Genomic DNA, 13,727 nt, shown 5'->3' with positions numbered 1-13,727 from the left:
CAAATCTAAGGAAGGATGTGCTGGCATTGGAGACGGTCCAGAGGAGGTTTACAAGAATGGTTCCCAGGAATTAACTAATAAGGAGCGTTTGATAGCTCTGGGCCTGTACTTGCTGGAGTTTAGAGGGATGAAGGGGGATCTCATTGAAACCTACCGAAAATTGAAAGGTCTGGATAGAGTGGATGTGGAGAGGATGTTTCCAGTAGTGGGAGAGTCTAGGACCAGAGGGCACAGCCTCAGAATAGAAGGACGTCCCTTTAGAATAGAGATGAGGAGGGATTTATTTAGCCAGAGGGTGGTGAGTCTGTGGAATTCATTGCCACAGACAGCTGTGGAGGCCAAGTCATCGGGTATATTTAAAGTGGAGGTTGATAGGTTCTCAATTAGTAAGGGTGTCAAAGGTTACAGGGAGAAGGCAGGAGAATGGGGTTGAGAGAGAAAAATAAATCAGCCATGATTGAATAGTGGAGCAGACTTGATGGGCCAAATGGCCTAATTCTGCTCCTATGTTTTGTGGTCTAAGTGGTTCTGTGCAAAAACCAGTAACGTTGGTTGAGGGAGAAGTGCTTGCTGGGACATTGTGGAAATCTTTCCTGCTCTTCTTTGTGATACTGCCATGAAATATTTCCTATCCACCTGTGAGGGCAGACAAAAGACAAAATCTAAAAAATGCTTGCACACTATTAAAAAAAAGTCACCTCTGCCAGTTGCATCATAAGTTTGAGAAACACTGACTTCCCTTGTTCTTTTCCCTTCCCAGTCCTCACATCACCATGGCGATGGATGGGGTGGAGATATTTACCAATTCTTCAGGGAGCCACCACGTTCTTCGTAAAAGTTATTTGAGGACCGACATTGTAAAGTCAGCTACTGCAAAGGTAAAATTGTGGGAAAGGAGATGTTTGCAAACGTCAGTGGATTTCTAGGTCTGCTGCAAGAACTGTTTAAGGAAGTACTTTAAGTAGATTGAAATGCTGCTGCCATGAGCAAGTTTCTTTGTTTATCAGTGACTTTTTCACGTTGCTGGCCAGATATTGCACCACATTATAGTTTAATTAAAGTACAAGTACATGACTGTGAAGTCACTGGAGTCATGATCTAGTGGCTAGGCCTGGTAATCAGGAGAAATGAGATTAAATCTCAGTCAGTTCAGCTGCTGAACATGTTTATACAATTAGTGCAACACACTGAGTTCTGTATTTTCTTTGCCCAACTTGGTTTTGCACTAACTCTACACTAAATCTGTATTCTGTATACACCGTATTTTGCTCTATTGTACTTGCACAATTTCTTTGTCTGTGTTTATTGTATGTCTTCTGTTTTATGTATGTCCTCTGTTGTGAGTCTGGGGGAAACGACATTTCATTCCTTCATGTGTTTTTATAGCATATGGGTGAATGACAATAAAGTAACTTGAACTTGAACTAAAAAAGAAAGAAAATTAAGAAGTGGTTAAAAAAAAGCAAATGGGACTTTGGGGTTTGATGAACAGAGGCCCAGAGTTACAAGAACAAGGAAATCATCATGAATTTTTATTCCAGTTGACGCCAAGCCATTGTTTTATATAATATCTTGTTTTAGGCACCACAGATGTAGAGTGGGTGCAGATAAAATCACTGAAATTGATTCCAGACTTCAGTTATGTGGGTAGACGCTGGGGATTCTTCTCCTTGGATCAGAGCAGATTGTGAGGAGGTCTGAGAGAGGTATTTCAAATCGTTAAGGAAATAGACAGGAGGATAATTATACAGAATATTATGCAGAGCCACATCATGTGACATTAGGGGTGATGACCAAAAACTTGGTCAGACGTAGTTTTACAGGTTTCACAGGGCAGAACTAGAGGGACAGTAGAGATCTGAAGGTTTTTGGACTGGGGATGGAAAGGTATGTTGAAATTTGATAAGAGTCATACTGCACGGAAACAGGTCCTTCAGCCTATGAAGTCGGTGCTGGTCACCAATCACCTGTTTACCCTAATCCTGCACTAATCCCATTTTATTCTGTCCACATTGCCTTCAACTGCCCTCCAGGTTCTACCCCCCACCCCCACACTTGGAGTACTTTACAGTGACCAATTAACTTAACCAACCCATTTGTCTTTGGGACAAAACCCATGCAGTCGCAGGCAAAATGAGCAAACTCCACGCTGACAGAACTGGAGGTCAGAATTGAACCCAGATCACTGGAGCTGTGAGATAGCAGCTCTACTTGTTAGGCTGCTGTGTTGCCCTTTTGGTCCGGTGCAAGATCCCTATAAGTAATTCTTGCACGTTGGACTGTTTTCATCGAAGGGGTACAGCTCAAATTAATTGTTGTTTTTTAAAAATCCTTTCTAGTTTTGCCCTGTTGGGTTTTAAGGAAGCATTTTCCCATGTTTACAACTATTGTTTCTGATTATGTCAACCTGATTTGTGTGAGGTAAAACCAAATTAACCTGTTAGCTGGTTGACATCATTGGAACTGATGAGAGGTCGATACCTTTCTCCCTCCACAGATGCTGACTGACTTTCTGGATACTTCCTGCATTTGCAGTTTAATTTCAAAATTCCGGAGTATTTTGTATTTTGCACCTAATATCTGAAATATTGTGACAACGTACTGTTGTAATGGGTGCCAGTATTTAGGTTCTTGCTTGCGTTCCCCACAAAACAAGCTCCCATTCATTCCGTTAATGGAGTAGGAACTGAGCACACCTCTTTTGTAGTTTGGAAAATTGGATGTGGAGCCTTTCCACACCCAGTGTGTCCTCCTGCTCTGTATTTCACAGCCTCTACAATCTTTTGTCTACATTCTCACTCTCTAACTGCTGTCACTCGCTCATTGACCAGATAACCCTGTTTACAGCTCATCCCCATGGTCACCCCAGTTTTACACTATCAGAGAGATCTACCCTCCCGGCAACTTGATCAGCTGCTTTTCTCTCTTTCCCAGTTCTGACGAAGGGTCTTCAACAGTACACGTTAACTCGGTTACTCTTCCTGCTGAGTGTTTCCAACATTTGACCTGCTTGACCTGCTGAGTGTTTCCAACATTTTCTGCTTTTATTCAACTTTGAAACCATGTAGTTGTTCAAAGGAATCTTAGTGATGACCCAGGACTGATTTCTCTCTTCCATCCCTTCAGAATGGTGGAATATACCTCCTCGCCAACCAGAAGGGCTGTGATGGTGATCGCCTGTATTATGATGGCTGTGCTATGATTGCTGTAAATGGACATATTGTGGCTCAAGGATCTCAATTTTCATTGGATGATGTGGTAAGATATGAATAACGTAAGCATTTCTGACACTGACTCTGCTCGTGATTTGAATGTTCAGAAAGTACAAAGTTGCTCTCTGCAGAATTAAACGTTAGTTGGAATCCATCCATCTCCAGAATTTTTCTTTTCTTCTTTCTTTAGGAAGTTCTAACTACCACTCAGGATTTGGAAGACATAAGAGCCTATCGTGTAGACAAGATCAATAGAAGATTGATGGTTTGTAAATGAGTTTTCCTCTTTGTTGAAGTCTAAGTTTTAAAACGGTTTACTTTTCGCAGGCTTCCCTATTTCAGAATGCCCCAATACACATTACACTCAATGAGTGTGGCCATGTTTGGATTGGATGAAATGCAGAAGCCAACTTGGCTGCCGTAAGAACCTGTACACAGCAATCAATGAAACATTGGAATAATCACTTAAAATCAATTTTTAATGTGTTAATCAATTTTTAATCAATTTTTCCTGAAGGAAATCCATGCGGTCACAGGGAGAACATGCAAACAGCACAGAGAGCACCCGAGGTCAGGATTGAACCCAGAGGCAGTAGCTCTACTAACCTCTTGATATCTCTTGTAAACTTTTGTATCCTCCTCTCAATTAGGTTTTCCATGCTTTTTGTGTCATCTGCAAATTTGGCTTCTCTTAAGCTTCCTGCCTCCAAGACACTAATATGTTTTGTAATTGTTTGTGATTCCAGCACTGATCCCTATGGTCACAGGCTGCCAAATGAAAAATGATCCCCTAGTCCCTGCTCTCTGCTTTCTGCCAGTTAGCCACTCCTCTATCCATGCCAAAATGTTACTTCCAAGACCATGGGCCCTTGAGACTTTGTGAGGCACCATGTCAAATGCTTCTGAAAGTCCAAACAAAATACATTCACTGGTTCCCTGCTATCACTCTGGCTGAGACCTTAAAAAAAACTCTAATGAATTTGTCTGAAATGATTCTTCTCTTCATGAAGTTCTGCATACTCTGTTTGATTATGATTTTGCAAGTGTCCTGCCATTGGTTCAATAATAATTGATTCTAACATTTTTCCACGTTAGATCTTAGGCTAATTGGCCTATAGTTACCAGCTTTGTGTCTCCTTCCCTTTTTGAATAGGAGTATCACATTGACATCTTTCCTATTCTCTGGTACTTGTCCAGAATCTATGGATGTTTATAAGATTGTAACTAATTCGTCCACTAAGTAATCACTTTGTTTAGGCTCCTAGGATGCAAGCTGTCCAGGCCAGGGGAATTATCAACCCTTCAGCCCCATTAGTATGCTTGTTTATATTTCTCTAGTGATAGTTATGGTTTTTAATTCCTCCCCAATGTTATTCAGTAATAATGAGATGTTCATGGTATCTGCTACCATAAAGACTATAGAAAATGTCTGCTTAACTCCTCCACCATTTTCTTGTTCCCTGTAACTATTTCCGCAGCCTCGTTCTCTCAGGACCTGTGTTTGCTTTGACCTCTTTCTTCCTTAAAGAAGCTCTTATTATTTATTTTTATATTCCTCACTAATTGTAAGGAGTTTGTAGGTTCTCCCCGTGTCTGTGTGGGTTTCCTCCGGGTGCTCCGGTTTCCTCCCACATTCCAAAGACGTACGGGTTAGGAAGTTGTGGGCATGCTATGTTGGTGCTGGAAGCATGGTGACACTTGCGGGCTGCCCCCCAAAATCACTACGCAAAAGATGTATTTCACTGTGTGTTTCGATGTACATGTGACTAATAAAGATCTTATCTTAGCCTTCTTTCCAAATTGAAAGCTGATATTCCAGGTCACAGAAAAGGTTGAACAAAATTTTCTCAAAACTCACACCTTTTTTCAACCCGTGGTTCCTACTCTACTGTGCATCTCCATCAACCTTTCTCACCAAGGCAAACTGGTCTGATCTCTTACTAGCAATCTAATTAGCAACAGCTTGAATTCTCAGAACTGTCAATATCAATTTTCTTCATTGGTCTTGCTAAACACATTTTTGGGAAGAGTGAAACAAAGTAGAAATTCATCCATTGAACTAAGAGTGCAGTATGTTTTTGCATGGAATTTTAAGGTCCATTTCTGACATTGTCTTTCATTGGCCACTGGAAATGAATTCCACAAGTGGTCTTGGATGTGTATCTGTGTCCGCATTGTGAATTTAGCATAAGCAACAGAGGATGGATCTCCACCCTTGTGTTCAATACTGTTCCCTGTAATTATCTGTGTGATTAATGGGACTCAGTCGTGGGTGAAATTGGGCCAAGATAGCCACGTAAAACAGACTGGATTGGTTTGCAACTCATTGTTGGATACACAGCTTTGTTGAAACTAATGTTATGATAAGATTTCTTTATTAGTCACATATACATTGAAACACACAGTGAAATGCATCTTTTTTGCGTGGAATATTCTGGGGGCAGCCTGCAGGTGTCGCCATGCATCCGGCGCCAACATAGCATGCCCACAACTTCCTAACCCGTACGTCTTTGGAATGTGGGAGGAAACCGGAGCAACCGGAGGAAGTCCACGCAGACATGGGGAGAACCTACAAACTCCTTACAGACAGTGGCCAGAATCGAACTCGGGTCACTGGTGCTGTAAAGCGTTACGCTAACAGCTACACTACTGTCCTTGCCCACTTGACACTGAGCATGTAACACTGCCTGACACTTGAGCATGTAAATGGGGAATGCTGTCTATTGTTGTCACCATCACCGGCTCCTCTTGTGGGAGTTTCGTCTGTGTTACTGACAGCTGCCCTGCTGGTATCTTCACTTGTGCATATTTCCAAATCTCAGAATTAAACCAGTCCTGTGAATGATATTCCAAACAGGCAAATGAAGTATATCATCGAGTGAGCGTCAGCTTCACACTGTCCTCAGCGGATGATGTCTACATGCCCTCTATTCAACCCATTCAGATCCGATACCATACTCCTGAAGAAGAAATCAGGTGTGTTGGGGCTTTCAAATTTTGGCTTTACGGGGTGACATTCTAACCTATGATAAATAGTACAGCTAACATGTTCCTCAATGGAAATACTTGTGTCCCAGCTGTGGGGAAAGAGCATGGGGTCTGGGACGTTTTGGAGATCTGGCAAGGATACGGCAAAATGCACGGATCTGATTGTTAGATTCCTTGATTCCAAACAGTGACATGAAATTTATGCTTTGTGAAAGTGGCAACAATTTAAAAAAAATTATGTCTAGGTCTTAGATTCCTGTGCTGGCACTAACTCTTCCTGCTCAGGTTGTAAATGAATACAGGACGTAGCTCCAGTGAGTGTAAAAGCCAGGTGTGAAACGGGAGAGAATTTTGTTTTAATTGTTCTTGTCTCTGAGCAGAATGCTGTCTAGTATTGGTACTGGTAGTGGTTTATTATTGTCACTTGTACCGAGGTACAGTGAAAAACATGTCTTGCATACCAATCGTACAGGTCAATTCATTACACAGTGCAGTTACATTGAGTTAGTACAGAGTGCATTGAGGTAGTACAGGTAAAGACAATTACAGTACAGAGTAAAGTGTCACAGCTACAGAGAAAGTGCAGTGCAGATAGACAATAAGGTGCAAGGTCACAACAAGGTAGATCGTGAGGTCAGAGTCCATCTCATCGTATAAGGGAACCATTCAGTAGTCTTATCACAGTGGGATAGAAGCTGTCCTTAAGCCTGGTGGGCAATAGATGGGCAAAGGAGTAAGCCTCTCAAACCTGTCCTGCCATTTACCCCATCCCCTTCTACAACTCTCACTTCCTCAAGGCCCTGTATAATTGTTGTAAGATATCTTTACTCCTGTGGCAAAAAACAAATTGCTGGAGAAACTCAGTGGGTCAGGCAGCATCTGTGGAGGCAGAGGGACGATTGACATTTTGGGTTGAGACCCTGCATCAGGGCTCCATCTTTACTCCTGTACTCAACTCCTCTCGTAATTAAGGCCAATGTACCATTTGCCTTCCTAATTGTATGTTGCCTTTCAATGACTTGTATACAGAGACACCTAGGTCCTTTTGAACAACAAGATTTCTTAATTTCTCACCATTTAAAAAAAATAAGTTTGCCTTTTTTGTTTTGTACACCGAAGTGGATGGCCTTACACTTTTCTACATGATATTCACCCAGATTATACTCGCCACCATATTTTCCCGAACATATGACAGACGTCAGGCTGATTTACAGCATGTTTAATGGGGAAATAAAAAAGGAAAGGAGAGAGAGCATGGGAAAAGGCCGGCTGCAAAGATAAAAGGGAATCCCAAAATATTCTCTGGGCACGTCAACAGGGAAGGAGTTGTAAAAGAGACCAAAAAAGGAAATCTTCTGGGGACAGAGGGCATGGATGAGATCCTTTTGATCAATCTGTACTGAGGAAGGAGATGCTCTAGGAGTCTAAGTAAAGGCCAGTGTTGTTGAGATTCTGGATGGGGCTAAAAATTGATAAAAAGGAGGCAGTAGAAAGGCCAGCAAAATTTAATATGGATAAATAACCTGGAGCAGATGGGAGGAATCCTAGGGAAATAGAGGAGGAAATCGCTGACAACCTGGACATGATCTTTCAAGATTAGGTGGTGCCTGAAGACTGGGAAATTCTAAGTGTTGCACACTTGTTCAGAAAAAAAGATGTAGAGATGAGCCCATTAGTTGTACACTAGCCAGTGTAACCATACTAGTGGGGAAGGTATTGGGAAAAACAATTGGAGATAGAATTAGCAGTCACTCAGATGTGTTGATTGTTTAGAGATTGAGAGCCAACCTGGAATTTTTGAAAGCAAATTGTGTCTTTCGGTGAAGTAATAAAGAGGATCAATGATGGAAATGTGCTTTATAATGGACTTCCAGAAGCCTTTTGATAAGGTAGCACATAGTAGGCTTATCATTGAGGCTGAAGCTTATGGAATAGAATAGGCTGCAACAGCGTGGATAGAAAATACGCTAAGTAACAGGAAATGAAGTAGCGGCGAAAGATTGTTGTTTTGAATTGGAAGGAATTGTACATGGAGTTCCCCAGGAGTTGGTACCAGCACCATTGCCTTTCTCTGTATATGTTAATGATTCAGCCTTAGTGCACAGAGCACAATTTCCAATTTTGCACATGGCACAACATTTGGTTGAAGTATAAGGAGAATAGTACTGGACTTCCAGGAGATGAAGGCAGGCTGGATAGGTAGCAGGTGACATTCAAAGGAAAGAAATGTGAAGTGTTAGATTTGATAAGAAGAATGAAAAGAGGCAATGTAAACTAGAATTAACAACTCTAAGTAAGGACAAGCACAGAATGATGTGGGAGTAAACATGCATAGATTATTGAAAGTGCCATGGGAGGTTAAGAAAGTGGTTATAAAAACATAAAGGATAAGATATCTTTATCAGTCACATGTACATTGAAACACACAGTGAAATGCATCTTTTGCTTGGAATGTTCTGGGGGCAGACCGCAAGTGTCGCCACGCTTCCGGCGCCAACATAGCATGCCCACAACTTCCTAACCCGTATGTCTTTGGAATGTGGAAGGAAACCAGAGCACCCGGAGGAAACCCATGCAGACACGGAGAGAATGTACAAACTCCTTACAGAGAGCGGCGGGAATTGAACCCGGGTCACTGGTGCTGTAATAGTGTTACACTAACTGCTACACTACCGTGATCCTGGGCTTTGTAAATAGATGGACAGAGTACAAGGCTAGCAAGTCCTGACGGATGTTTGTAAAACACTGGTTCAGTCACAACTGCAGTGTTTTGGCCAGTCTTGGGCACTACAGTTTAGGAAAGATCCAAAAGCTTCAGAGAGTGCAGAAGAGATTTACCTGTGTGATTCCAGAAATGAGGGACTTTAGTTATTTGCAAGCTGAGGTTGTTCTCCTTAGAACATGCCCTCTTCTCATTACTACCATCGGGGAGGAGGTACAGGAGCCTGAAGACCCACACTCAATGATTCAGAAACAGCTTCTTTCCCTCCGCCATCAGATTTCTAAATGGTCCATGAACACCACCTCGTTATTCCTTTGTTTTTGGCACTATTTATTTATTTTTGTAACTTATAGTAATTTTATGTCTTTGTACTGTACTGCTGCTGCAAAACAACAAATTTCATGCCATCTAAGTCAGTGATAACAAATCTGATTCTGATTGGAATAGAGGAAGTTGCAAAGAGATCTAATAGTGGTATTTAAATTATGAAGGTTATAGTAGATTAGGTAGAGAGAAACTGCTTTTATTGGTGGAGTGATCAAGAACAGTGGGACATAGAATGAAAGTGATTGGCAAAGGAACCCAATGTGACATAAGGAAAACCTTTTTCTTTTTACACAGCAAACACCTAGGGTCTGGAATGCACTGTCAGGGGTGGGAGTGGGGGTGGGTTCAATTGTAGCATCCCACAGGGAGTTGAAAAATACCTGAAAGGAAAGAACTTGCAGGGTTAAGGGGAGAGAGGCTAGCTTCATTGCTCTTGTATAGAGTCAGTGCACATGTGGTGAGCCAAATAGCCTTCATCCATGCCGTAACCATTCAGTGATTATGGGGTTAGTATTAGAAAGTGGCAGTGATTTAAAAGATTTGCAATGATTTTATTGAATAGCAGAGCAGGCTTGAAGATGCAAATGGCCACTCCTGCTTCTATTTGTTCTTTTACATTCAAAAATATTTGTGAAAAAGTGCATGATCTTTTGTTGTTCACTAACTCTTATTCATGTTTTATTTAGTCTTGGACCTGCCTATTGGCTGTGGGATTATCTCCGACGTAGTTCTCAGGTAAGTCAATGTGAGGAGCGAACTGCAGTGTGAGGTATGAATAGAGGCATTTTTAGCAAAGTTGGTTTAACTGTATGAGACTCAGAAATGAAGAACTGACTTATTCTTGCTGTAAATTTAAGAGGGATTTGGTAAAACGTTGGGGTCATATCATGGACTGAAGACTGGTTGCTCGGGATTCCATGTAGCATCTTGTAACAAACACGTGATGATTTAATACTTGGATCACACCACAATTTAGCACTCATCCCCTGTTTGAGTGACCATTCCATATTGTGCTGGTGGTCATTCATATGACAATCTCTGACCATTTCCTTGTGTAGGGAAGAGAGAGACTGACCCTTTGAGCTACATCGAGAGGTTATTTCACTGTGCATGTTTGGATCTTAGTCAGTGTGAGGCATTGCTGCCAAAGATGGAGTAACAGAAATTAGTTTTATTTTAACCCTCTTGCATGGTGATTTTAGCATTAAGTTACCAGTTGGATTTTTAAATGTTCCTATGTAGCCACTTATAAAGAAAGGGAGAAAGTCTTTCATTTACATGTCAGCTTTAATGACTACTGATCATTTTACTTCCCATAGTTTTAAAGATGTTTTGTTTATACATTTTCTTGTGATATGGAAGGAGGCTATTTGGTCCATCAAGTTTATGCTGGGTCTAATCCCACCAAGCCCGTCACTTATTTGCCTGTTACTTATTCTCTCACATGCCCACCCTGATTATCCTATCACTCAAGTACACTAGGGGTTGTTTATAGTAACCAATTAACCTACTAACCAGCATGTCTTTGGGATGTGGGAGGAAACCAGAGCATCCAGGAAAATATGCAAACTCCACATTGACTGCATCAGCTGTGAGGCATTAGCACTACCTGCTGCATCGCTATGCCACCCAGTTACTATTGTAATGTGGGAACTGTGGTGGAGAATTCGTATACAGCAAGTTTCCATGTACAGCAACATGATAATATTCTGATAACATGACCAGTCTCCCAATGCGATAACAAGTCCACGTATTGGGAGCAGACAGAGGTCCCACGTAAATAGCATGAGAAGCAAGCCACCTCCCAAACCTCCAAGCCATTCACCCCTCAGACATTTGTGGAAGCATTTGCAGCTCCCGCTTTGGTCTCGCCAGTTACCCCAACACACAGAATCGGAGTGAAAGCAAGTCGTCCCCGATCCCGAGGCACTATTTAAGAAGAAGAAGAAGACCATGTTTTCTGGTGTTCAGGATATGCTCGTTCTCTGCCATAATTTAGAGCGTTTTTGAGATAAAAATCTGTTGCTTGCAAATAAAACTGAGTTTCAGGAATGCAGAGCATAAATTTAAATTTGACTGTTTACGGAGGGTGCACGATAACACACATTTAAACTTGCACACATTCCCTTAACATGATTATTGTGGGAATAATGAGAAACAATGCCCTGTTAATGTGCACGCTAATACGACTGATATTTACCTCTCTATCTGTAGGAAGTGGGAGTGTGGAGCCTAGGGCTGTGATGATAACTCCATTTCCAGTTTCAATCTTTTCCTGTCAGACCATTCACAAAGTCTGTAGTTGAACACACTGCCTCTTGCCACTGAGTGTCTGTTAGTGTTTAGGTTTTGGCTGATGTGTTAGAGATAAAAATCTGTTGCTTGCAAATAAAACTGAGTTTCAGGAATGCAGAGCATAAATTTAAATTTGACTGTTTACGGAGGGTGCACGATAACACACATTTAAACTTGCACACATTCCCTTAACATGATTATTGTGGGAATAATGAGAAACAATGCCCTGTTAATGTGCACGCTAATACGACTGATATTTACCTCTCTATCTGTAGGAAGTGGGAGTGCGGAGCCTAGGGCTGTGATGATAACTCCATTTCCAGTTTCAATCTTTTCCTGTCAGACCATTCACAAAGTCTGTAGTTGAACACACTGCCTCTTGCCACTGAGTGTCTGTTAGTGTTTAGGTTTTGGCTGATGTGTTAGAGGTTTTCAGAAGTGGTTCAGCATCATCCAACCTCCACTGGGAGTGTCCCCCTGTTCTTTCAGTCAGGATAGAAAGATTGAGAGTGTGAGCTGATGTGATATAATTCTATGGTGCTCTGCATCGGAACATGAGTTTTGGTGCCATAGCTCCTCCTCGTGGTAGACGTGTTTCACTGTACCCTATAATTCTCAAAAGCAAATTTATGTGTATTACCAGTTGAAAATTTAAAAAAAGCTGCAGGTGCTGGAAATTTGAAATAAAAACAGAATGTGCTGGAAAGAATAAGCAGCCAGGCAGCACCTGTAGATGATTCTTCATTGTCGCAGATGTATTGATTGTGGCTTCACTTCTTTATACCTTTTCCTTAGTGAACAAAGTTGCGATTACAAAAATGTTCAACTGTTGTGAAGTGGAGGGATTTGCAAGCTGATTAACGGGGGGACGTGAATGCCTCTCTGTCTTCATATGAGCCATGAGATATGCTCAATTATATGATGGAACCATCGATATGATGGAGAGTTTTGTGGCCTGCTCACAGCTCTTATTGTCAGTGGTGGTGGAGAATACCTCCTCTGTTTGCACACCCAAACTCACCGTGGATGTCCAGCTGCATGACAGCTCTAAACTTAAAGCAACAACCAAAATACTGGAGGAACTCAGTGGGCCAGGCAGCATCCGTGGAGGGAAATGGTCCAGATGAAAGGTTTCGACCTGAAACATTGAACATCCATTTCCCTCCACAGATGCCTGACCCATTGAGTTCATCTAGCATTTTGTTTGTTGCTCCAGATTCCAGGATCTGCAGTCTCTTGTATCTCCACTCTGTTTGGTCCACATCTTGTGCATAAGGTGGGATACTTACAGCTGAACCAAACTGTTTTGTTTTACTTGTGCTGGAGGCAGCTTGTTTGGTCATGTATTCAGCAGACTAAATGGACCTTGCAACAGGAACACAGTGTTTCTTAGTAGTTGTTATAAATTGTTTTTTCTCTAGAACATAGAACATTACAGCACAGTACAGGCCCTTTGGCCCACATTGTTGTGCCGCCATTTTATCCTGCTCTAAGATCTATCTAACCCTTCCCTCCCTCATAGCCCCCCATTTCTTTATTATTCATGTGTCTATCTAAGAGTCTCTTAAATGTCCCTAATGTATCTGCCCCCACAACCTCTGCCAGCAGTGCGTTCCACGCACCCACCACTCTCTGTAAAAAAAAAAAAAAAATTTACCCCTGACATCCCACTTATATCTTCCTCCAATCACTTTAAAAATATGTCCCCTCATGTTAGCCACTGTTGCCCTGGGAAAAAGTCTCTGACTGTCCACTCGACCTATGCCTCTTATCATCTTGTACACCTCTATCAAGTCACCTCTCATCCTCCTCCTCTCCAAAGAGAAAAGCCCTAGCTCACTCAACCTGTCCTCATGTGACATGCTCTCCAATCCAGGCAACATCCTGGTAAATCTCTTCTGTACCCTCTCTAATGCTTCCACATCCTTCCTATAATGAGGTGACCATAACTGAACACAATACTCCAAGTGTGGTCTAACCAGAGTTCTATAGAGCTCATGACCTCACGAACTACCTTGTTGTTCCCTTGCACCTTATTGCACTGCACTTTCTCTGTAGCTGTGACACTTTACTCTGTACTGTTATTGTTTTTTTTTAACCTGTACCACATCAATGCACTCTGTACTAACTTGATGTAACTGCACTGTGTAATGTATTGACCTGTAAGATCGGTTTGTAAGACA

At 41.8% G+C, this 13,727-nt stretch overlaps 1 protein-coding gene across 2 annotated transcripts in view; it reads left to right on the top strand.

Moving 5' to 3' along the window:
- Nucleotides 1-13,727, top strand: part of nadsyn1 (NAD synthetase 1) — a 50,640-nt gene that overhangs the window by 22,539 nt on the left and 14,374 nt on the right. For both annotated transcript variants that reach the window (XM_052029187.1, XM_052029186.1), the window contains exons 8-12: nucleotides 761-878; nucleotides 3,127-3,258; nucleotides 3,403-3,477; nucleotides 6,070-6,188; nucleotides 9,936-9,984. In XM_052029187.1, coding sequence (XP_051885147.1) covers nucleotides 761-878; nucleotides 3,127-3,258; nucleotides 3,403-3,477; nucleotides 6,070-6,188; nucleotides 9,936-9,984 — 493 coding nt within the window. The remainder of the gene's footprint in view (nucleotides 1-760; nucleotides 879-3,126; nucleotides 3,259-3,402; nucleotides 3,478-6,069; nucleotides 6,189-9,935; nucleotides 9,985-13,727) is intronic.

Source organism: Pristis pectinata, chromosome 14 (genome assembly GCF_009764475.1).
Source record: "Pristis pectinata isolate sPriPec2 chromosome 14, sPriPec2.1.pri, whole genome shotgun sequence".
Lineage (NCBI taxonomy): Eukaryota > Metazoa > Chordata > Chondrichthyes > Rhinopristiformes > Pristidae > Pristis > Pristis pectinata.
Note: the sequence above shows the minus strand (reverse complement) of the source record. Positions and strands in the feature narration are given on the sequence as shown.